We start from the raw sequence: 26057 nt of genomic DNA on the forward strand, positions 1-26057 counted from the left end.
TATATATAATCTTTATTTAATCGAATAGTTATTTTATCTTTGAAATGCATTTCTTTGAAAATATATACGTCATATATAAGAATGGAATAAATAAAAAAAGTATCGCTTTTCTAAGTGATCGGTAAACAGTAATTTGAAAATATTCTTATCGAAGATCCAACACGTAGCCTAAAGATTTAAGCCACTTCGATAGTTTCTTGGCCGGCGACATCCTCGAATTATACGACGAACGATAAAACGAATCCTTCGCGAACTTCCCTCGAGTCGGGACTTACGACAGAGAAGCCTTCGGGGATGCCGGGAATGCTCCTCCTCGTTTAAATATCGTCCTAATCTCGTTGGCCCGAACACCACACTCTCTCTCTCTCTCTTTCTCTGTCCCTCTCTTTCACTTCCCGTCTGCCATGCTTTAATTCTCCGCAAGCGTAAACTTTGGGGGGGGTCCGGGTGACAAATAGCCGCGACCGCGGATTATCCGCGGACGAAAAACTAATTAAGCCGAAATACGACGCGTCGGCCGAAACTCGAGCTCGGATTCCGTCGCCCTCTGCGTGCCGAATATTTTCCGAAGCTCGCAAAAATATCTCCGTCTATCACCGCGGCTTGTTCGATGCACCCGGATGTACGCGCCAAGTGGAAGTCACCGGATGCCTACCACCGGGACAAAAACCGATGATCGCCGAGACTCTCTCTATCCCGCCTATCTAAATAGTTGTCGGAGTCCATAAATCCGGCCGCTTAAACCTAACTCGTGCTACTCGCTTAACCCCTTTTATGCGCGAGGTATACTTCGGCGAGGATTCAAAGTCCCATCGAGCGCTCCGTGATAACCGGAAGAAGGCAAGAACGTTCGCCCGCGCAGTATTCCGAAGATCTCCGATCGCCAAGTTTTAATGCCTTAAATCCATGCTTCGTTATACAGAGACTGGCTTCAGTTCAAAAGTCCTATTGATTCTAGTAAGTGATTTTTGATACGTTTGATTATCTTTTGGCAATCATTCAATTATGACGTCAAATTCTATTAAATTAAGTATCTTCTTAAGTAATAGTAATATTTTCTTCTTAAGTAAAGTTAATATTTTCTTAAATATTTCTGTGTGTGTAAACTTAAATATATGTATATATATTCGAACTAAAATCAGCAACTAAACAAAATTCTATTGAACACATGTATGTTTCCCGCACGATGTTTATTTTTCTAGAACTTCTTTCCCTCGTTCTCTTGCCTATCCTAAAAGCTAATTTGCGAGTTTGGAGGAAACTGTTTTGCCGCATTCTCATGGAGATTTTTCGGTCGGTGCCACAGAATTTTGGGGCGCCCAGAAACGTAGGAAAGCCATATCAGATATCACGGAAGAGATATCCGTGCGGAGAATCTGCACTTTGAACTACACCTTACTCTAAGTATATTCTAAGACGGACTTACCTCGTTGAAGATTAAGCTTAAGTCCTTTCGACAAAGTGTCACATTGTCCCGTCCTTATCGTGGCAATTGACTTTGGCGCGTATCGCGTTAGTTGTGCATTTACCGTAAGACGTTGCAAAAAATATTTTACGGTGGTTCCCAAACCGTATCTTCTCTGAAAGCAATTCTCGCTTAACCGTTTGTTGAAACTCCAATTGAATTATTACTATTTTTTTAATCAGATATCGTTGAATAGAGAATAACGTTTGAATTTATTTAAATTCGATGTTTTTCGACATTTAAATACTTTTCATTCTTTTATCGCTATGTTTTTCCCATTTTTCATACATTTTGCATTCATTTTTAATGCAAAAATATAGCACAAAATTGAATTGTAACGTTATCCCGGGAAACGCGAGCCGAGAGAAGCGTGACGAAAATGAGTTCTTGCAAGATGCATCGTGTCAGGAAACAAGTCGCACGCGTACCGATTTTATGATGAAAGAAGAAGAGAAATGAAAGAGAGCGAACGCAAGAGAGAGAGAGAGAAAGAGAAAGGAATAAATTTTTTTTCATCTTCTTTCCACGCCACTAATAGAAGTGTCACGAACAGACGGATCTTATAATCCGTTCGTGCTAATTTCAAATCGCATCGGGAACAACCGCAGACACGAAGAGCGATCGAACCACAGTTTTCCCAGATTTGTCGTTTCTTGAAAGCTTTAAACTTTTCAAACCGCTCGTAGAACTCGTGACACGGAATTCCTAATAATCTAGATTAAGACATCTTGACTTCTATCTCCATCGCGTCAAGGATCCGCGATGAAATATCTTTCATTTCATTTATTTTTCTCTTATTTTCTATTACAATGTTAATAATTTTTTATTTTATTTAAATATTTTATTATTCACAAAGTATTTTTAACTTTTAAAATATTTATGATGCATATACGCACATGCATGCCTCTATTATTTGAAGGTTTCTTCGTTCTTCGCGTTTGTAACATTACATATTTTTAAAACGATTAAGGCCAGCTCGTTAAACATGCTATAAAAGACCTTCGTCAGCCAAAGATAATTAAAAAGGTAATGAGTAAGCGGATACTTGTTTGTAGCGAAAAAGGAAAACGGTTTGCCTTAAACATGGTTCGACAGCCGACCGATAAAATAATGACATAGACGAAAAATCAATCTTCTCCGAAAGATAGAATTCTTCGATATTGAAAGAAGCTAAAGAACCATTGACTCAAGAGTTTAATAATGCAAATAATAATAGAGATGCAATAAATTTTGCACAAAGATTTCAAATGTAAAATTAAACGTTTAATCTGATACAATGTATGGTATATTTTATTTTATATTTATCATATTAAAATCATATTTTAAAATTATTATTACATGTTTTTAGTTAGAATGTGAATAATAAACCTGTATATTATTTAAAATAACTTTTTATTTCTTTTTTTTTTTTATATATATATATATTCAGGAATGACAAATATTTCTGTGTTTTTGAAAATATGATAATTTAATATCTGAAGAAAATTCAAGAATATGCTTATAGCTTAAACTTTCGTGTAACATCTACAAGTCTACATGATGATTATTAGACAACTTGTCGCAAAGTTGATACTCGCTATGTTACAAGAATTTAGTACTTTTCTGAAATATATAGGAGATTAAGATGCGAGTGGAATCTTTGTACAAAGCTTTTCCATAATGAGAAACTTCCTTCACCACTTCTCCCGCGCGATCCGCATTTTCTTATTTCTCTTTTAGCAACTTTTTCTTGCGAATCATGTCCTGCATGCCGACCGCAAAGATTAAATACTAGCAGACAACTTATATCGTATATATATCAATGTGATGTTCCGGCAAATATTTTTGTAGAATTTACCATAATAACTTTGTTAATGAAATATACTTAATTATTTATTTAATTGTAAGAAACAATTTAATCATGTTTTTGGAAACTGATAGAGAAAACGGTTAATATTAATATGATATTAATTTGTAATAAAAAAGGAATGAAGAATATAATTAATATAAATGAAAAAATATTAATAAAAATGTGAAGGAGAAAGAAATTTACGATATTTTGTATAAATATAATCGATCTTGTGTAATTTCAACAGTATATTAATTTTTTGAGAAACACAGAAGAGTAAAAAGAAAATTTTTCTGACTTTTTCGGATTATCCGAATCCTTCAACTATCGTATGTAGGAAAATGATGGAGGAAAAATGCAACATCAACATAGCACGTGTATATTTTGCAAGTATTCACAGAAATCTGGTTATTTGTTTCTCCTGTTATGTTCACCTGTAGGAAAATATTCGTTTCTCCGTGTGATCTAATGGAACAACTTGATTCCTTTTGCGCTACTAGGAAAATATTTTTCAAATCCCAGTTCTTCTACGTAGTATCGGAGAAAAAAAAAAAATAAAAGCATTGCTTATCATGAATGAGGAAAATCTTGCATCTTTTGCGTATTGGATTTTTCTATCGTATAGAGAGAATATTCTGCTTGTTTTCAGTATCTAGTTTATCATCATCATATTATACACAGATTTATTGCATTAAAAGAAAATATGAACTTCACATACATAAGATATTGCAAAATTATAATTACACAAATTTTATTTATATTTTTAGATTAATCTCTTTTTCGCTTTAGAATACTTTTTTTTTAAATATTTTTATATTACCTTAAAATCTTTAATATATAATATTTTGGAAATGTTAAATAGCGTGTAAAAGAAATTTGTGTAAGTAAAATTTCTTAAAAATTAAATAAAGAATAAGAACTTATTATTCATTTATACCTCTACTAAGGTTAATATACGCGAGTTTATAGTAATTACTTAAAAATCTATCTTCAATTATTTAAAAAAAAAAAGAAAAAAAAATATATATATATTTATCTCCAAAACAAGATTTGCATCTATAATTTTATTTATCTAATATTTTGTATAACGCACAAATGTGTGTGATGATGCGTCAACATTTTCTTATTTTATAAAAAATATTTTAATTTGAACAACAAGATATGCGTTATAACTATCTTTTTATTTTTTTGTGTTGTTTATTAATTACATATTAATGATTATTAGTAATCACGAATTAATATATAATATTAAATGTATTAACAATTTACGTGGCACAAAAAAATTTGAAAATTATATTATCGCATATGATCACATAACAGCAGAAAGATTACGAGGTCATGCAAATTATTAAATAAGTCTATCGTTGGGACGGGGATCGGGATCTTCGGGGTAATTTTCTATAATTTTAACCGAATCCTTTGTAGAACCTAAACTTTTATTCTTCCTTCGTGGCGGCGTAGGAAGAATTTGTTTAGAATCTTCGGCTATATCTTCTAAATTTTGAAATATTCTGCTAGGCTTCTCGGGCGCTTCTCCAATGGACTTTGCGCTATCTTTGCTATTATCAATATCTCCAAAGAATTCAGAGGTGGATCCCCCTAACTCTGGCATAACAACAGATGACTTGATATCAAGATTTTTCGCTTCAGATTCTTCATTATTTTTCAAATCGACGTCCATCATAATTTTTTCTTCCCAGGGACAGAGGGACTCTTTTCTTTTCCTCGGTGTCGACGTCGAGTCTCCGAGGATTTGTTCCAAGGAGACGGACGACTGATCCGACGTTTTACGCTCAGATGTTTTATCGACTAGAATGTCATCGCTAACTGAACTATGCTGATCTGGCATATCTCTGTTGACTGCATTGTGTCTGTCTACAGGTATTATTTTTGGCTCGAGAAGCTTCTCCATAGACTCTACCTGTTTAGGATCTCCGTTCGTGTTTTCTCGTTTCGCAGTTTCGTTAGGTTGATCTTCCTTCTCTAACATGTCCGAAAGTGCCGCCTCCAGCTCGGTGAGGCTCGGCGTCATCGAGCTGAAATTGCTTCCGTCTACCGCCTCGTCATTCAGAACCTTTAACAAGGTCGAATGTTCGTTGTCGAGGATCTGAGCCTTGATCTTTGGTTCCGGACTCGGCGGCGGCGTCTTTATTCGCTGTTCCTGACAGTCTTTCTTCAATTCATTCGTCGTATCCTTGGTTTGCTTCTCATCGAAGAAGTCGATGATTTCCTCGTCGACCTCCTCCAGCATCTCCCGCGGCAGCGATTCCTCCGATATCGTTCTGATTAGCTTGTTCGTTACGTCGGAATGTGCACGCAGCTCCTTCGACTCGTACGGATCGTCGTAGGGCTCGCTCTCGTTCGACAGACTACGGCCAAAGATCAGCTTCGATTGGCCGGATCGATCGGATTCCCGGATGACGGCGCCGTTTCCGCAGGACTCTCCGATCGTATCTGCCAAATGGAACGTCCGCGGTTTAACTAGTCACGTACGCGAATAGTTTGGGTACCTTCTACCACTCCGGACGATTATCCGAGACCGACCGAGATAGAATCCAAGAGCGGATAAGTACGTGGATAAGGGAAGGTGCGCGCGCGCGCGCGATTGCGGTCAGACGTATATTTGGTTTACACGGTCGACGATTTCTTGTAAATAAGGGGAAGAATTTCACTCATCGTCACATTTTTCACAGATCGAGATCGAGCTGTTCTTTTTTTTGGACTTTATAGAACTTTTGAACGAGGAGATTGCGACAGGATTTTATAAAGTTAAGAGGATCAAAAATACATATTTATGATATAAAAAAAAAATATATAATATAATTTAATTATTTTATGACAAGGATTTAAGAAAAAATATTAAATTACAGCTCAATTTTCACTATATTATAATTGTCAATATTTACCTAAAGCCGAGCGATGACGTTCTTCGTTCAAAAAGAATGGCTCCCTGCGAACCGGCGACGTCGCTAACTCGCAAGTCTGTGATACGTGACAGATTTCCGACATTTTGGGAGGTTCGAAATATCTTAATGATTTGAAATAAATATATCACGCATTAAGTTACGTCCAACTAATCTCGTATACAATTTTGTATATATTAATCTTAATACCTATCTCGCTCTGTGAGCCAATCATCAGAATATTTTGATTCTTTATCGGAATCGAACATCGGTGACGGTGCCTGGCCGAAAAATTCCGGCTTCTGCAACGACGACGTAGTCATATCTCGATGGACGCGCGAGATTTCAAATTCGTTGTCAGTCGATTCGGCCTTCTTGGTCTCGGGATTTTGCGAATAGTCGACGATATCTATACCCTTAGAAAATCTTTCCTCTGTTATTTTGTCGTTATATATTTGTGGCGAATACTGGAATTTAAATTCAAGATATTAATGCAAACGTCTTTGGATAATAATATTTGAATCTGTTATCGCAGAAAGAGAGCGTGAGTTAATTTTTAGAAAGTATTATCTAATCGAAAGAAAGAGTTTTATGACAATAATAAATTCGCCACATAGAGATAATTCAAATCGATTCGGAATCATGAAGATAGAATGAAAATACATTTTCTCCATTTGGTGTCCTAGTCGCGTTAAAGACAATGCTAACAGATGTCAGCTTAATATCGATTTCAACGCAGCTCGCTTTATAAACGTACCTCGGCGAAGAGACACCGATTCGGGTCGCAATTACTGATATCGCTGAGGTCCCAATCCTCCAATTTACTCGGATCGTACTTCATGAATCCGCCGTCGGTGACCTCGTTTTCGCTGGAGCCCAGCTTCCCCAACACCTGATATGCCGACAGGTGCTCGATGCTCCCGCGTCGCGGGATATAATCCTCGAGGCGTACGCTGGTTTTCTGCAATCGAGATTAATATGATGTAATCATGGCCTTAATTATTTTTACACGCTAACGTAGCATACATATATGATTAAAGAGTGTAAGAAGAAAAAATTAAAAAAAAAAAAAAAGATTTAGAAAATACGATTTATCACGATATTTTTCTGACGAAATAATAAAAAAATTATAAGAAATATTACACATTTTAAGTTCAACACTTTGTTGAAATTTACTCTCTCGCTCTCCTTCTGTAATTTTCAAAGAACCTCTAAAAGAATCATCTATACATTTCTTCAATAATATCTTGACATTTCAGCACTCGTGCGTTTGATCAATGAAATAAAATGACGGGGAATTATTATACTGAACTACCTCGGAGAAAGGCGACAGGAAAGATTCGGCCGGAAGCGAGCCGGTGCTGCTTCTGACGGGTCTCCTCGACTTCATTTTCTCCTCCGCGCCTCTCTCGTCCTTCGCCGTACTTTTCGCAGGATGCCTAGACACGTCCAACTCGTCGTAATTCGGCAAGCTAACGGTGCTGTAGTTCTTCGTCCTTGTATTTGCTTCCGGTCTGTCGTCGTCCCTCGAGAAATCCCTGATCCGCTGCTCGAGCTCCTTCGACTTCCGTCTGTCCTGGCGATTAGGGGTCGATGAGTCCTCGATCGACTGACTCCCGGCGAATCGTTCGTATTCCTCGGTCTCGAGAACTTTCCGGTGATGGTAGCCCGACTCCGAACTCCTCCAAGTTTTCTTGTCGGCGGACGTTCTCCTGCCGGAAACCACCTCGCTGGATATTATCCTTCCGGTGCCGTTAACCTATCGAGACAAGTCATTATTTTCATTATCGAAGTCTCGAATAAAACGAGAAATTCGAAATTAACATATATTTCTAACGGTACATATATTTATAGTTTTTTATCTTTATATATAGATTGGATGCAGACCATGAATTAATCTATTAATAATTTTCAGTAAATTAAATTTACCTCTGTTACAGTGTGTATAACGTATTTCTTTTAATCTTTTATTGAAAAGTAAGTAGATAAAATACTTTAGACTTTAGATGTCGCGAGTATAATGTTTATTTTTTTGAAGCTATATTTATATAACATGCTTTTTATTTTTAACATGATGTACAATATATCTAGAAAATTACATTATATTAACGTCATATCTCTTTTTATTGCTAGATTTCTCATCAAATAACTTGACAAATTAAACATGATAATGTTTAATACTGATATGCATGTTATATAATCGCGTTTACTCTACATCGATGAAAATGAACGAGCAAGTTTCGTTAAAGGAATATAGATCGTTTCACACAATCACGAAGTAGCTCTACAAAAAAGCTGTACATCATATATTATTTATTAAAATAATTAAAAGCGAAGGTAATATAGATTTACGAGGAGTATGCATTTTTCAAAGATTTTTGAAAATTATCGATACTCACTTTATGCTCGTAGATCTCCTTCGTCCTTCGTCCTTCATGCTTTGGATCATCTGGACAGATCTTTCCCGTTCCCCGCGTCTCGACGTCGTCATCTCCATGATCATCGCCATTCGTTTTTGGCAAACTGACCGACAAATATAACGGTTCCTCCCTTGTATCACCGCGTCTCAAATTGTTGCTTACACTCTCAGGAATCTCGTCCGGTTTCGGCGGTAAGGGTCTGCCCCTGTTTCTCTTTTTTCGTCTCGGTGGTGGCACAGGAATGACGTCCTTCAGATTGGAACCTATAGTAACGACGGCGAACATATTTATCCGGGGATAAACGGGCAGCGCATATACCTCCGCGGTTACCGATACAACGATGTTTGTTAGTATGCGGATTGAACAACTTTAACGACTTTAATAATATCTAACAAAATCGGTGCGCCGTTACTTGCGCCATCGTCGCAGCGTTAACGCGACTCTTTAAAGATCTATGTAGAGTACAGCGATAAATTATACGAGCTTATAATATGTTTGGATAAGAGATGGAGGGAAAAGAGGGCGGACGGTTAAATTGGCGAGAACCAGACTTGCTTGCTCGTGGCATATGGACCCGGTTACAGCTTCATAAGCTGCGGTAGTCGAAATTGAGTTCCATGCAAGACGATAGAAAGGTAGCCGCGAATATATTCGCTATAGACGACTGGCGGATTTAAGCGCGACATCGCGGAATTATTTTCTACATTCAATTTCATCGCGCGCGCGTGTATTTCATTATTTTCGTAAGCGTAGAAGAAATGCACTGAAATTTTTTCTTGGACGAATTAATTTAAATAACGGTATTGAAAAAAAACAAAAATTTTTTTTTTTTAATTACATTATTTTTCACACGTTTTTAAATCTGTTTTATTTTTCTATCTTTCTCATAATTGTTTCTGTAGACATTTGAAAATTCCTCAATTTCGCAATTTTTGTTTGCTTTAAGAAAAGACTAATCCATAAAAGAAAAAAAAAAAAAACAGTTTCTGATTAATACATTAGATGTAAATTATATTTTATTATAAATTTTCAGCTAAGAACTAGAATTCGAAAACAGAATGATGTGTGTCGGTTTTGGTATCTTTTATGTCTAGGAGTAAAATGATTTATTAAATATATAGAAAATTAAATCAAATTCTTCTCATTTTGCTCCTAAATAGACTTTACATTCCACTGTGATGACATTTCGTTTCGCGTCACGCGCCTACGTTTTGTACCCTAACGATCCACAACGGCTGTACAATCTGACGATAAATTATGAGCTTACAGCTGGACGTAAGTGTGGTAGCGGCATACAGACTAGTGTCGGTTGTTGAATTCGTGAGAGGCGAGCTCGCTCTCGGTGGGCTAGGCACTTCTAGATTAACGTCCACCCAGTCGCTGGGATGAAAGGGCCTGTCCACGGAATCTACGCTGCGTCCCCTTGCGAGTACTTCCCTCGGTGGCGAGCCGGCATATCCTATTTCGGAGCTAAGCAGAAAAGATTTAGGGAGAATCACTACTTTCCCCTCTGAGATGCACTATCGATGATGCGCTATCGTACGAATGTAAATATATAATATCGCTACGATATCGAATTTAATACGTGTAATCGATCACCGTGCGATTAGGTTCGTGGAAATCCATTATGATACGCACGTGGTGATTTCTCTAGCCACTTTCACTTCCTCTTAGCGATTAATATATGAGTAATTTAAAAAAAAAATTGGAGACAGTTTATGTTTAAAAAAAACGAGCGCGACTATAATATTATTTTCGCGAAGAAAAATATCGAAACCTATTGTTTCCAATTGTGATTGATTTAATTAAGAAGAAATTTGAGAAAAAACTGCATTTCAGAGATACAAGTAAATAGGTAATCATGACATGGATGTGACATCGATAGATAATTTTGGCATGGAAAAAATTTAAATCTGCAATATTTTATCAAGCACAATTTTTCTTAATTATGTGTATGTATGTGTATTATATTAAAACGAAATCCAAGCGAAGAATCTGTTGTTTAGATGGTTAATATAAGCAGAGAATTTTGAAGAGAAAAAAACGACACGAGATGAATAATCTGCTTGAAGAATGATGAATGCGCAAATCTGGAAGCATTCGGCTGTTAATTCTATGCCAGTTTCGGAATAATTCATCATGTCCATCAAAAACTACAGCTCGATGCACCGAAATAATCCGGAATCGCGTTGCGATGTACCGTACCATATATACGGTTTATCGCAAATGCAATCCGTGTTTCTTCGCGTCCCCTAAGCTATAATTCTTTCGAGACGCGAAAAATTACTGGAATTTCTCTCATACACCGAGAAAAAAAAAAAATTGTTAACTTGACTAAATTCGTCCAACTAATTACTATTTCTTTAATTGAAATATTTTGAGTCAAATACGACATATTAAATAATTAAATCTAACATGAGGTATATTTGATTTAAATAGTTAAATATTTCAATTAAAGAAATAGTAATTAGCTGGACGAATTTAGTCAAATTAACAACCTTTTTTTTTCTCAGTGTACAGTCTCCTCCTCGTGCACGAGAGTGCCTTTCAACTTTGTACAGAATATCCCCGCGGGCACGCGAACGATTTGGAAATATCGACAAAGAAGGAAATTCCATTGGTCTCGCCAGAGCATCTTTTATCATTGATTTATTTACATTGAGCTAACATTAAATGTAGAGTGACATGAAAAAATATCTAATTCCATTAGATACAATATAATCAAGAATAAGTATCACATACTACATCTTTTCCAAATTATTGTTAGATTAGAAATAATAATAAATTAATGTACACTTTTTTCTAATATATAATCATTGGAAACTTGATAAAAATTATTTAAAACAATGTTAAACTTAAGGAAAGAAAAAAATTAAATTTTTCATTATTGTCGTAATATTAAAAGAATGCTATAAATAACGAATAAATCGATATTCTGTATTCTGTACTTTATGGATACCAATACATGTGAGTATGATTGCTCGATCTACACCAACGACACTGTAACAGCTTATGACACGTTTATTTGCTATGTTAACCTACGCACGTACGTGTGAGCACTGTAATTTATGCTACGGTGTGCGCAAATAATTTACGCGAAATCCTCATTTTTCGTTGTCTTGTGGATATAAGTGAATTAAAATTCACGTTGTCAAAATAATTCATGCCACGGGCATATTATTACAAACATATCTCTGTTTTATGCGAGCTCTGTCAGAATAGATTTATATAAAATCTGCATAATTTCAATGCTATGGACATGATTATTAATATGCATTTCAATCAGCCATTTTTCAATTTATATAACGTCAAAAAGATTCATTGGATACAACGTTTTGCAATTTCTTGCTATTAATTATCGAAGTTATCAACGGTGAAAAGCTATTATACAATAAACACACAGTTCTTCGTCCCTTAATTTCACCTCTGTTCGGCTCTAATGCGAAAATAAATAGTACTAGCTGCGTCGTTAATTACAATTTGATGATAAACACTGGTTGAACGCCAGGCAGTTTAATAATTTCCTATGAAGAATATCTTGTCAGTTACGAAATTGTTACAAAATTACTGTACATTGTTAATTTTCCAACATGTGTCCGTTTCACTCATTATACGGAATATGTTAATTGTTAAATTTTATCAAAATGAACCTTTGCTGACGCAGGTAGACACACACACACACACACACACACATGCATCGACAATTAACATAACATTATTTTATACTACGCCATATAAGTCTGAAAAATCTTTTTCAACTAAATCATGTTATATCCCTAAGTTTTTGATACAATTAAAAAATCATTTCTATTATATTATAAATAAAAATATTTATCTGAATAGGAATAAAAATATTGAGATATCTAAGCTAACACACACTGTAGAATATATAATATTAATTGAGATAAATTTTTTTATTATTAAAATTTATTTCTCGATTATATCAGAAAATAGAACATGCGATACAGCTTAAAATATTTTAGTACGGCTTAAAATAGATTAATTTGATAGCGGAAATAGAACTTGAGAAAAGTATACGTTATCATAAAATCTGTAATCAATCTACAAGATATATACAACCTCCGTACATACCTATACGAGCGCAAATACTCACGTACTGTAGATCGTAATATGATACGATAGAGAAATGCTTGTGTAACTATACGATATGTTTGATGACAATAAATTAGAGATATTAATTCGCCGTGTGCGAGGGAGCGAGCCAATCACTCGATCGTTACTACCGCAGTGAAGTTATCGATCCGGTAAGTTTAATCGTTCTCTCAACGAGATAGAAAAACCTAATTGAAGTGGCTGCGCGTATACTGCATGCAGGATTGAAAAAAAAAGAAAGAAGATCTAAGAGAAAGTAGATTTCTTTGAACAGGTATAATTAAGCAATGGCATTCTGTATAGTTCTCGCCAGATATGTATAACGTGTTACAAACCGCTTACCTTGCACGTTTTCATCCAGATTCCTAGAAAGATTACCGAGATTAATGTATGCTATTTATTATCAAGGGATTTGAAGAGTGTTATCGTATACTCTCTGCGAAGATTACCGAAAAGATATGTCTGAGAAGTAGAACATCGTAAATCCAAAAACTAATTTTTTTATTTTTTATTTTTTTTTTTTATATATATATATATAAAAAGCGAATATAAGTCTAGATTTTTTTCTACTTTTCACATAAATTAAATATACCTACTTTCCGTATAAAGTAATAAAATAACATAAGATAGCTACATATTCCGACAAATTGAAAAATATCGTTTTTGATGTATTTATTTAAACAGATTTTATTGTTGGAATTCTAATGATTTCTTTTATTTTCAATGTATTTTTATTGCAAATAAAATTTCAGTTTGCTTACTTTATTTCGTAGTTTATAAAGTTTAATTTTTCTAATTACATACATCACACGAAATAATGTGGGATTCACTCTCTCGATTTTCTTATTAGATTTTCTTAGATGTACACGATGTTTTTTATACTTTCGCACCTGAAAACCCCGATTCGGACGTTCTACTGACCTTAAAAAGGAATGGTAAAACGAAGCGTAGGATGAGAGCGAACTAAAGCCACCGACCCACGCTCGATCATCGTTTTGTGGATTCACTGTCACGCGGCCTAAAAGCTGTCTGAATATGGGATAAACCTGTCACGCGGCGTAGATCCTTTTTCACGATAACGAGAGAACCAGGGGACCAGCATCCTGCCCGCAATGCGTCGCGCATTTCACATATAACATCGTATAATGCCCGAATTCCAAAAATATTCGATATCGAAATTTATAGTTCTCTCGCAATCGACACATTACGATAATCCCAAGTTTTACCGAACTGAGAGCCACGTGTTATCAATAATTTCCCCAAAATACAAAATAATACAAATATTTATGATAATTATATTAAATTCATAATAATAAATTATATCACACAGGCTTTTTCTTCTATTTCTTTTTCTTCTATTTTTTTAATTATTTCTATTGTATTAATTATTTCCGAAACATACGTTTCAAAAGTACCAAATAAAAAAAATAAGAATTATAAAAAAATTCTTTTCTTAACGGGGGAAAAAAAAAAAAAAAAATTAAATAAATTTTTTTTTTTTTTAAATACCTATACATATATATATACAACAAAAATTAATCGGAATTATTTATCAAGTTACATCTATATAATATTAATATTAATTTTTTAAATGCAAATTAATTTATAAAAAAAAATTATCTTACAAGGAAAATCATTAAGTGCCACTTAATTATCTCTTAAGATTGATAAATTGATCGTAAAACTTGTAAGTACCGTATCAATAATTTAATTTCGAAAAATAGCAAAGCAGAAATAAAATTGCGTTATCGCGTGCGATCCGTTCGCCATTCGCTGACACGAGAATGTGACCATTTAAGGTCGAGTCCGCCACCTCGCTACCATCTCGATTCATTGTCAAGTTAGGTTCACCTTCGATGATGACGCTTACGCGCTCGATCGTTTAGATTTTACCAGAAAGATGTTGCCATCGCGCACCAGGAAATTGCGTTCTTTCCTCTTTATGTGTGATATATCATGCTTTATTGCGCAATCGACAGAAGATCATAATCATGATACCGCCGTATTTCTAATACGTGCCGATGATACGTGCCATTTACTTTAATTATATGATATATCTATCTATCATCTATTTGACAAATTCTAATATTTTGTCATTTATCAAAAAAATAGTTGCAAAAGCTCCTATTGGATTGTCAATGATTAATATAAAATAATTTATACTTGTATGTTAATTAAAATCTTATTTGAAGTAGAGAGAGAGAGAGAGAGATTTTAAATATGAATAAAAAAACTCTGAATATTTCAAATATATTACTCGTTTAAGATTCTAAGTAATCAATTAAGATAATTTTGTTTTATATGGGCCGTAAAATATTTATAAAGTATTTTCACGAATTTCTATTTATTTGATTTATTTCTTGCTTATGTTCCTCTCTAATGTGATTACTTGTCCATTAAACTGATAACTTATTAAGTTCTTTGTTCAGTTTAAATTAATCGATTCGATTTTTTTTTTTTCATGTTTTATATTGTTTTTATAAGGCGACGTTAAAAATTAACAATTATTTTTGAAATAACAGAGTATTTGTCATTTTATCAATTATTTGCTTTACTAACGTAACATTTAAAATAATATTTGAAATTATATATATATATAAATTACATCTCTTTGAAAACTCTTCAAATATTATTTCGATAAAAATTTTCAATATTTTCAATAATTAATAATTTTAATTATTGCATATTAAACAAATATTTCGTATTTATATTTATTATTTTCACAATTTATATTTTTATTTTATGGAAAATATAAATTTTTGAGTGTGTAATATTTTTAAATCCGTAACTATGTATACATTTAAATATATAGTTCTATTTTCATATACACACACACACACATACAAGAAAACCATTCTGAATTTGTGCAATGTGCCTAACTGCTGATTAATAGTATAGCTTTTATACTGTACGTTTCAATATAGATGGAAAATGAAAAAATGTGTAACGTGATTACTTGTCCATTAAACTAATAATTCTAAACTCCATTATGTTCATTGTTCAATAAAAATTAGCAGATCTCCTTTCATAAATTCTTTTGTAATATATGTCACGCGTGCAAGTATATCCGTGACAACACATGTAGGATGACATTAATTACATTAACGGTACAACACAATTTTTCACATGGATCGCGAAGGGGCAGCTACCGTCACTTTCTATCAACTCAGTTATTCCTCTAGAATTAATAAGGTCGCATGAATTATATTCCCCTAACCAACCTCTAAACTAAATGATTATCTCCGGCTCACGTTCTCGCACAATTAACAGCAACGATGATGCGCGCTCTTGGCAATAACCGTGATCGAAATTACAGCGAGACGTGACTTAAAAGCAACGGTGAGAAGATCCTGTGTTATTTGTAGCCGGTATAACTTGCGTACGACTTTTCACGACTCGTAATCGCGAAATGTTGCGCGAATAAGACTTGAAGAGGAAAAAAGAAACGCGCGTACCTCGTAACTCTTTGCGTAGCACCTCCTAAAACCGAGCCCTCCTCCTTTAAACTTGGATAAATCTGCAACAGAAGTAAACATGAATGTTATATTCGCCGTTCTACATCTCCATGAAAGTTTAGATGGAGAATAAAGAATGCTATTTTTACCGGTATCCGAATGGATATGTATTCGCATAATAAGTAGCACGTGAAACATCGTGAAAAAAGTAGAAATATCATATTAAAAAAATATATTCTTTAAAAATATAGTTTATATATAAAAAGAGTGAAAGAGAGCAAAATGGTTTGAGAAATCCTTAAATTCTAAATGAATTGATATCTGAAATGAAATTAAATGCATTATATACGGTTTATATTTCTATAAAAAATTAAAAAGAGGCACTTTTTCTCACTATCATAATTATTTGAACAAGTAATATCTTGACGATAAACATTCTAAAATGCAACATAGAAACATTGTTTTTTAATTAAATATTAAATATTGTTTTCAATATTTATTTTATTATAAAACAACAAATTATAATTTACAGTTATAATAAATTATAGTTTGATAACAACATGGTAACGTGAAATAGTTACACAAGATTAAGATAACACAAGGTTTACTCGGTGCCTCGATAGCTTAAAGCATCCCGTCGAGGATTAATAAGTCATTAACAACATAATTACTTTGATGGGCCCTTACATAGGGAGAATGCGAGGACAAGAGAGTCTCTAGGCAGGCGTAGACGGCAACGTGGATGGATGAAGGATCGATTGCATAGAGAGAGCCGATTAAGCTAATTCGCATTACTTGGCTCATCGGCTCGTTTACTCGGCCGAAAACCATAGATGCAAGAGTTTGCGCCCCATTGATTTGCTATCGCACAAATTCATCTTTTTTTTTTCACTCGCGGGTTATTAATCATCCGTAAATGTGTCCAATGAATAAAATAGTTGATTTTTTTCTTTCAACTTATTATTAAATAACGTCATAATTCTTTAGGGACAAATGCAATTTTTTCTTGCAAATATTGGATTGTCATACTTAAGAAAAATCTAAATTAAAAAATTTTGTCAATGTTTGTTTTTCGCGTAGAAGAGAATTAACTTTAAAAAAAAAACGTCATTTTCGTTAAAATATTACAAAAAAATGAAACTGACCTCTACTTCTTTCAGGTATTTTAAGTAAGCGCAGGTATTTCAACGATGTACGCATTATAACTTGAAAATTGCAATCTAAATTGAACGGAATTAGTATTCAATTAGCGTTCTCTCTGTATACAATTAGTGTCAGTTTGCTATAGAGTCCTACTCTTATTAATTTCTCGCTAGGATTAAGAGTTGTTAATAAAATTAGAAGCATGTCCGTTAATATAAATACAAAGCAAGATATATTTACATTCTAAAATATGTGTGCAAGGTTCGAGTAATTGGTAAAAAAAAAATATTGATAATAATAATATTTTCAAATCAACGTTATCTTAACTACATTATTGTCCAATTGATTGAAATAATCGGAGAAGAAACGATCGATAAACTTAACGGAAATACTGCTCAGTCCCTGACACTCTTGTTGAAGAATTGTACAATCGACGGGCATCCTGTGCGAATTGCGTTGCATAATACCCTTTGTATCCTTGCGGGAAACACGAAAACACAATGGCGTGCAAAAGGTGCGAGTAAGCACCAGCGAACTCGATACCGCTTTGTCGTCTTTACGATCGGCCTTCGACTACGAGATATCCCAGGTGATTCCTTCATGACGTGTCAGACGTTCTCGGCACATTGAACAATTATTCCTATACGAATCAATAGTACGTATCTAAATGTATACACATCCGTTTAACGTTATATGTATATAATATTTTAAATAAATCTAAATCAACTTTTATATTTGTATACAAGGTGTTTTACATGTTAAACATTTTAAATTAAAATATAAATTTAGGACATGAATAAGTAAAAAAATTCTTCTACAGATATGCTTGCAACATCAATTAGAGAAACACTCCATATATATATATATATAATTTTGTTGAAACATTATTCTATCTAGAAATAAAATGTAGAAATAATTTATCCCATTTTTTGTAATAAAATGATTGCTGCTTTTTTTAAGCAATTATTGAACTACAAAAGAAGTAGAGTAAATTATTCCGATGCATAGATAGAATAATGATACTATTTCGAGCGCTCGATTTGTTCGATTTGGCTACATCATGGAAAGAAAGAAAAAAAAAAGATCGAACAAAACATTGATCGAAATTGGTACATGACGCTATACGAAGGTCGTTCGCTTCACGCCACAATGATTTCGGCAATTAGAACACGCCGGACAACCACAAATGCAATTTATCGCCAATTTTATACACATTCGAGAATACGAGTAGATATTTTTTTTTGTTTTTTTTTTTTTTTTTTTTTTTACAGCTATGAAGCTCCATGAATTGTATTTAAAATATCGATTTGCGAATGAATATACTACAGGAACTTTAATTTCCTTAGTTTCGAATATCCAATATAATCGCATAATCTAAATTTCGTTGTGTATATTCTCTCTATAAGTTATTAGCCCTTGAAACTCTCAGTAAATTGGAACAACAAGTTAAAACTCGGTCCGTAATAGGCGAGAGCCGATATGCGATACAACTTCAGCGTAATACAGATACGTTGTAGCTGACGCGACAAATAATAGGGCGTTAACGAGATTAGCGGGATGAGAGGAGCGTCCCCTCGCATCGATCTCACATGCACGGTGAGATGGTGTGATGCTACCTTATATATATATATATGTGTGTGTGTGTGTGTATGTACATATGTATATCCAGCTGTGCTGGTATGAACAGCCCTTTGGAAATCGTACACGTGTCGCGCGCGCGGAACGTTCCTACGGGCGCGGTTTACATTGCAAATTCGTTGGGAAACTTCTCGCGGGCGACACGTTGCCGGCGCAAGTCTCTCTCTCTCTCTCTCTCTCTCTCTCTCTCTCTCTCTCTCTCGTGGTGTACAAAAGTTATTTTACCGATTAAATTACGACTCAAAGCTCTCTGCCACTGTCCAGTAGCATTGTTTTGGCGATGTTGCTCGCGAGACACATTCGACGAGTCTCTCAGGACTATCGTACGACTACTACTTGCTAAAAGTATGCATTGTTAATCGATGGTACATGGTAGATTTCGTTTGTCTGCAAGGAAACACGGTTGGAGAATTCGAAAGTAATCTTTATCAAGAAATCAGAATCATTATTGTCGGCTCGGGATGTCTAGCTCCTGAAAAAAATATGGAAAAGCTTGAATTTTTAGGGATTTCTTTTGTATTTGGAAAAATCAATTCTCATGGAATTTTATTGGAACTCAAGAAATTTAAAACATCTTCTCTTTAATAATTTTGCTTTTATATTGTAAACAGTCGGCAAGGCAAATAAATTATGTGTGTATATTCTTTTTAAAATATATTATAAATGTATATCTATTTTTGTTTATATTCAATATCTTAATAAAATAATTAAATATGCATCACGTATTCCTTATTATAATTTTTAGTGATAAAGAATAATGAAAATTTTATATACAAGTGAAAAATGGTTATCTTACAAAAGTTATTCAGTTTGTGCAATACATTTACAGATCTAGCACTTGAAACTTAAGAGGATCTGTATTTTTCCTTTGTAGGAATGAAAAACATTAAAAAATGTATATAATAAAAAAGTTATTTTAGAAAATTGCGCCACAAAATTTTTTAAATATATTCTTTACCTGGAATTTTGAACAAAAATACCTGGAAGGTGAGGGAATTTTTTTACAAGATTTGAATTTGAAGATAGACACCCGCTGTGTGTGTTTCTTCTAGATCTTATCGCGTCATTGCTAAATAAACATCCTTCATGAACTAAATCTCTCATCAATATTCCGCAATATGTGCAGAATATAATAAGAACTCTTGCGTAATTTCGATGAGAAGAGCTGAATTTCGCACGAATATGCGAAAAGGTGCAAATTTCCCCAGCGAAATAAAACAACTTTCGTGTGCCACAGTCGATATTTACAGTTTGCAAAAGCATTTTACAGCATACAGCAGCTGCGAATATTAATGCGATAAGAAGACCTAGCGTGAAATCCGCGCAAATTGCGACAACTGTTATTATCAAAGTTTTACATACCTCCGTGAGAGTGAGCAATTTTCTCGATTTCTGCACAAATATCTAATGTAACTTTCACTATCTATTAATAATACGGTAGTGTAGGTCGATCGGTCAACGTCTACCTCCGTGAAGCTGCGATTGTATCGATGAAGCGATTGTCTCTCTCGCAAGACAACTTAATCAAATGCGACAATTACGAAATTTTAAAAATGGGATTATGTAATCAACAAATTAATTATACAAGGAATACTTTTAAAACAATGTAAAATCATAAACATAGAATTTTATTTGTATTTTTTTCCCCTAAAAATGATGTAGTTTTTTCTTTTTTTAAATTGATTGTATAATATGTTATATAATTGTCTACTTTGCTACGCGTGTAAGATAAAACAATGATCTATTATCGATCATTAAGATAGAAAACTTTTAAATACCTAATTAAAAGTAGCAGTCTTATTGGCATCGACTAATCATATAGACTTACTATTTTATAATTTTTTCAAATTTTTTCATTTATAATTTTTGAAAAATTAATTACAAGTTAATTACAAAATTTATACAAGTATTTATATATTTCTTTATCGAAATTTATATAAAAAGAGATTTATAGAGATTTCATTGCTAATTTTTAATTACACATCTCGCAGAAAGTTATAAAAATCTCGTTAAGTTTTATGTTCGAGATTTGCTGTCACGCGCTTTAATTAATTGCATGTTGAAAAATATAACGTTTATTTCCGGAAGGGACTCTATTTGGGCTCTGGTTATTTTCATCGACATTAACTTACTGATATGCAAATATCCCTTGTCTTACTAATGTAAAAAAAGAATCTGTGTCACCGGCGACATCGTCATAAAGACGGCGCTTCTATTATACGTATGTTATGTTTTACGTAATCTTTATTCCTCTGCTGGATCGGTATACTAGGTACTGCGATGCTTCAATCACAAGTAACAGTGTACGTATCACGTGAACGTAATTGTGTTGATACCGTTCTATGAGCTCTCGTACATATGGTATATGTACATATATATATATATATATATGTATACATAGCTGTGTACGAGCATGCGTTGCACTAAGGACATTATATTTTCCATTTCGACGAGCTCATGCATAATATTGATATTAATAATATCTTATTAACAATTCAAATCAGGTGACAGAGATTTCTTCGATACAATGTATTTGTCAAATTTGACGCAAATCTAATTGCAAAAAAACCAAGAGAAATTGATACGAGAAATTAAAATTCTAAAATTATTTTTATTTATGCAAAGCGAATTTTGTGAAGCAATAGATTAAAAAATTAGATTGTCCAAAAATATAGACTAATATAAATTCTCTGGATACTGGAAGAATTGTCTTTCAAAAATGTAGAGCAGTTTTCTCAAATCTTAAAGAATTTTCGAAAAGAATAAGCTCTTGAAAAGAGCATTAAAAGTGAAATATTTTTTTTACATTTTATATTTATATTATATATTTACGTATAGATTTTGGAGCTTTTTTCGTTGAATATTGAGCTCTAGAATACAGCGTAGGATTTTTTTATTCTTATTTTAGCATTTTACCATTCAAGATTGTCCACTATTCTCCGGACGTATATATATGTATGTGTATATGAATTAGCAATATATATTATTTTTTTAGCCGTCATGTCCGTTAAGGTAGAAATGTCAAATGCGATAAGGTGACAAGGACGGGAATTAAGATTGGATCAATCCCTCTATTCCGAATCGTACTTCCATAGTAATCTTAACTCGCCCTCGATAAAGATAACAGAGATTGAAAAACAACCGAAACAACGCCTTATTACGGTATTACCTTTTGGGTGAATTGATGCTATCGAAGTTTTTACATTTAGAAAATTGCAAAAAGAGATTTAAAAAATTCCTTTTCGCGTTATATCGGTTTCAATCCCGGATTTATAGGTCCCGGTTAAGATTCGTGTTATACGCTGCAGAAACAACACGATTGTGCAAATACAGATATTATATCAGTATGGATTTTAGGTACGGCGTAGGTACACATGACGCGAGTTCGGAATATCGCGGAATGTAACACGCGACGAGGAATACACGTCACTATGAGAGAACGATTTAATCGAGTCTAAAAATACTTCGATGATCCGTGATTTGACTCCGGTGGTGCGAACAATGCAATTGTTTGTTAATAGATGGTGGCGTGCACGACGATACCGTGGGCGAAGATAACGCGTTAAAAAGAATATATATATATTAGTGAAAGTGTGTAAGCGATCGCAATTATTAAATGCGTTGATACAACATAATGCACATATATATACATGAATGTTTTAAAAAAATAATATTTATTAAATGTTATTATTATCAAAATTTACTATTTTTAATAATTTAAAATATTTTACAATTTTAAAATATAATAAAAATAATTTTAATTTCATTTATCGACAATTACTTTTACTTTGAAAAAAATAAATAAATAAAAAATCCATAGCGTAGAAGTATTTGCGCGGAAAGAGGACGGGAGCATTCGCACTAGTATAATACTTGCATTTACATTACGAACATCTTTCCCCCGTTCCCATTTTGCCGCGAATGCCGTGGTAATTTTCTAGTATGAATCATTTTTCCGATATTAGAATAAAGTGAAAATTCTACAGGAAGCGGGACCTAGCGACGACCTCGCCATACTCTCGGTTTTTCTTCCTCTGCAATTGCTTATACAAGAAATCCTTGATACCCGTCACGTTTTCTCGTTTAACGCCAAACTTATCGCACTAACGTATCTAATTGTCTGTACGCTGTTCGACTTATTTGCATATCTCTCTCTCTCTCTCTCTCTCTCTCTCTCTCTCTCTCTCTTTCTCCCTCTCCTTGTCGAATACGATCAATCGATGGCCATCTGTACCATGCTAAATCAATCGCTTTTTAACGCACGGAATATATTGCTATTTGCCCTTGAACGAGAAGGAAAATATTGTCGAAATGAATATCGAAGTGAATATACGTTAAACGCGATAGAAATTACATATTAAAACGCACGTAATTTATGTGTGAATTCTTTCAATAGCATATACAAATTATTATATTCAAAATAAAATATATCAAGTTTATTAATTGCCTTTTCTTCTAAGCTAATCATCAAGCTTTCGTATCATATTTTGGAAGTTATGCGAAAGATAAAGATCTCTCTAAAATCAACATTTCGTTAAGGAAGCTATAACGTTTACACGTCTTATACGTGTATCAAGTTTCTTTTGTGTAATTTAGCGTATCCATGCCCCGTCAGGTAAAAGCAGAGAATCAGCGTCATTATAATAGTCGCATCCGCATATCTGAGATTCCAAATTAACCTAACACGCACAGCTGATACGCATTCGTAGATTCATGCAATCCGTGCATACGTGCGAGCGCGTGCATACGTTATATAATAACGAGGACACACATCTCCGTATCCGTTTCAAATGCAATGTGAAAACCAATGTTTTCCACCCGTACGTTTTTTTTTTTTTTTTTATGTTTTCATACGCGGCCTCTCATCGCTTACAGAGAGACGAGCGTAATGATCGCGCAAAATTATATGGCAAACAGATGTTTCTCGTAACGCGCCATAAATGCGAAAGTCATCGCATAGTTATACAAAATAGTTGTATAAAAATCGCCGAATTTAGTTTCTGCAAAATTTGAATACTAGAAGCTAAAAAATTTGGAAGCTTTATTTTAATGATAATAATCTATGCTTTGGCTTCGAAAGAATAAATGTCAAGTTTTAAAAGATTATTTATACGTGTAAAACATACGTGCATGCCATTATAAATATTATAGATAAGAAGCGTAAATATATATTTTACACACAAAATCTCCAATTAATAAAATAATAGGTCGAAGCGGATGATTTAAACTGAAAGAAATATCCATCAAGTTTTATCGCCGATATTTACGTAGATGACGTTTACACGTCTAGGAGACTGTTAGCAATCACGTTGTGGGCCGTAAACATGCGGTCAATTACCGGCAAACGCATGCTTGAGTAAGAAGTAAAACGACGCATTTCCGTCGTACATACCCGATGAGCGCACCGTAAGAAAACCCGATCCAACGGGGACTTGGAGTCTTGGGCCTTGGAGGATCTCTCTTTGCACCATGCGTGTCCCATTTTTCTTTTTTTCTTCTAGCCTCTTCGCACCGATCCTTTTCTAGTCGGGTCGCTCGTGACGGCGACCAATGGTTCCTCCTTTACCGATAAGTTCGAATAATGTAGGCCATCTTTAAACCCGTTCTTCGTGACCTGCCGCAACCAGGGTATCCTCTACGATCGCTTCTCGTTCGGATTCTCGAATGTAAAACGAGGATGTTTCCGACGAGTGATCTCTTCTGTGCTCTGAAAGACAAGGAAATATTCTGTTGACATTCCGATCTTCTTTCGTTTCGTAACATAATGCCGTTTAATGCCTATTATGCGCGTATTTTAATTTTTCACTATTAATCCTTGTTTGGGAATTTAAATTTAAAGACAACAATGAGAACACTCTCTTTTTGCGCATACTTTTAAGAAAATATAACATGATTCAGATATGTCTTTTTTTTTAAATTAATTTTTTTAGGATTAAAATTTATAGATTTTTTTTATATGATTTAGAAAGATGTATTACATGTATTATCGTTGAATGGAGTTCTTGATTTATAAAATCAAGAATATGAATGAACGGGGCACTCGCGACGTCCTGCTCTTTCCATGAATGGACGTACATCGTGTTAGCATTGAAACATTGCACACGGTCATAGGGACCGCCTTCTTACGATGCGTCATGTGCACTTAAAACTCGCGTGCGTTTGCCTTCGAACATGTCGCGCGTTAAAAATGCACCCGAAAATCGCCGAAAAAAAAAAAGAAGGAAACGGTTCGTTGCGCTTTCTAAACTGCAGCGAATGGCGCGTGAAGTGTCCGCATCTATTCCAACAAACGCGATCGCGTGCGATCGTTGATCAAAGGCACGAAAAACGCGAGAACGTTGACAGACACGATGACATATCATACAAGTGCGTCGCTTCCCAAATAAGATCAAATAGTCTAAAGGATGACTGTATACGTAATACCCGAAAAATTAATACATTTTTAGAAACATCTTTACGATGCATTTTAAAAACATCCGTATCCCTTATACAAGTTCTATGCGCGTCAACGTACCTACCTCCTCTTTTCGAAAGCAAGTTTTCGTGATTATTCGGGCACGCCTCTCTTGGAGGAACCAATCTTGCCCGTCGATCACTATGACGGATCATCTAACGCGAACACGCCCGATGTTAATGATGACGGACGCGGCGGCGGACACGCGGCTGGAGAACAACTGGTTGGTACCGCGCTGGTACCGGTCGGTCGGACTCGCGGCACTGCGTTATAGCACACCGTGGAGCACACTCTGGAGCAAACGTCGTGCCGCGAAGCAGCACCGAACAACGAGCAACGAGGCGCCACGGCCTCGGCTTTCAAATCGCAGCCTCCGTTCTCGAGATGGACCTCTCTCGGCGGCTCTTCTTCCACCTCCACCGTACACCTTACCTTCATCCTTGGCGTTCTTCGTTTTGTGCTGAGAACGCGGTCTCTTCCTCCTCTTTCTTCTCTCTCTCTCTCTCTCTCTCTCTCTCTCTCTCTCTCTCTCTCTCTCTCTCTTTTTCTTTCCTTTTCTCTCTTATGTATATCTCTGTCGCCTTTATCTCTCTCTCTCTCTCTCTCTCTGTGCGAGTACTTATCTACCTACCTCTACC

General features: G+C 34.5%; 2 protein-coding genes across 6 annotated transcripts in view; one reads left to right on the plus strand and one right to left on the minus strand.

The window, feature by feature from the left end:
- Phyhd1 (Phytanoyl-CoA dioxygenase domain containing 1) overlaps positions 1-26057 on the plus strand; it is a 129417-nt gene that overhangs the window by 77848 nt on the left and 25512 nt on the right. The window lies entirely within an intron of this gene.
- LOC138939748 (uncharacterized) lies at positions 4223-25819 on the minus strand. Of its 5 annotated transcripts, none has more exons than XM_070307863.1 (10): positions 25484-25819; positions 24358-24672; positions 16185-16246; positions 9884-10086; positions 8596-8879; positions 7512-7955; positions 6954-7157; positions 6407-6663; positions 6200-6321; positions 4223-5747 (listed from the first exon to the last, which is right to left on the minus strand). In XM_070307863.1, the coding sequence occupies exons 2-10, from the start codon at positions 24445-24447 to the stop codon at positions 4642-4644; spliced, it is 2772 nt and encodes a 923-aa protein (XP_070163964.1). In that variant the 5' UTR covers positions 24448-24672; positions 25484-25819; the 3' UTR covers positions 4223-4641. The 5 variants fall into 5 exon arrangements, with proteins under 5 accessions (XP_070163964.1, XP_070163966.1, XP_070163965.1 ...); XM_070307865.1 differs by having other exon boundaries at positions 25480-25819; XM_070307864.1 differs by lacking the exon at positions 25484-25819 and adding an exon at positions 24944-25467.

Source organism: Polyergus mexicanus, unplaced genomic scaffold, assembly GCF_030449975.1.
Source record: "Polyergus mexicanus isolate NDT 795.1 unplaced genomic scaffold, iyPolMexi1.0 SCAF_15, whole genome shotgun sequence".
Classification (NCBI taxonomy): Eukaryota; Metazoa; Arthropoda; class Insecta; order Hymenoptera; family Formicidae; genus Polyergus; species Polyergus mexicanus.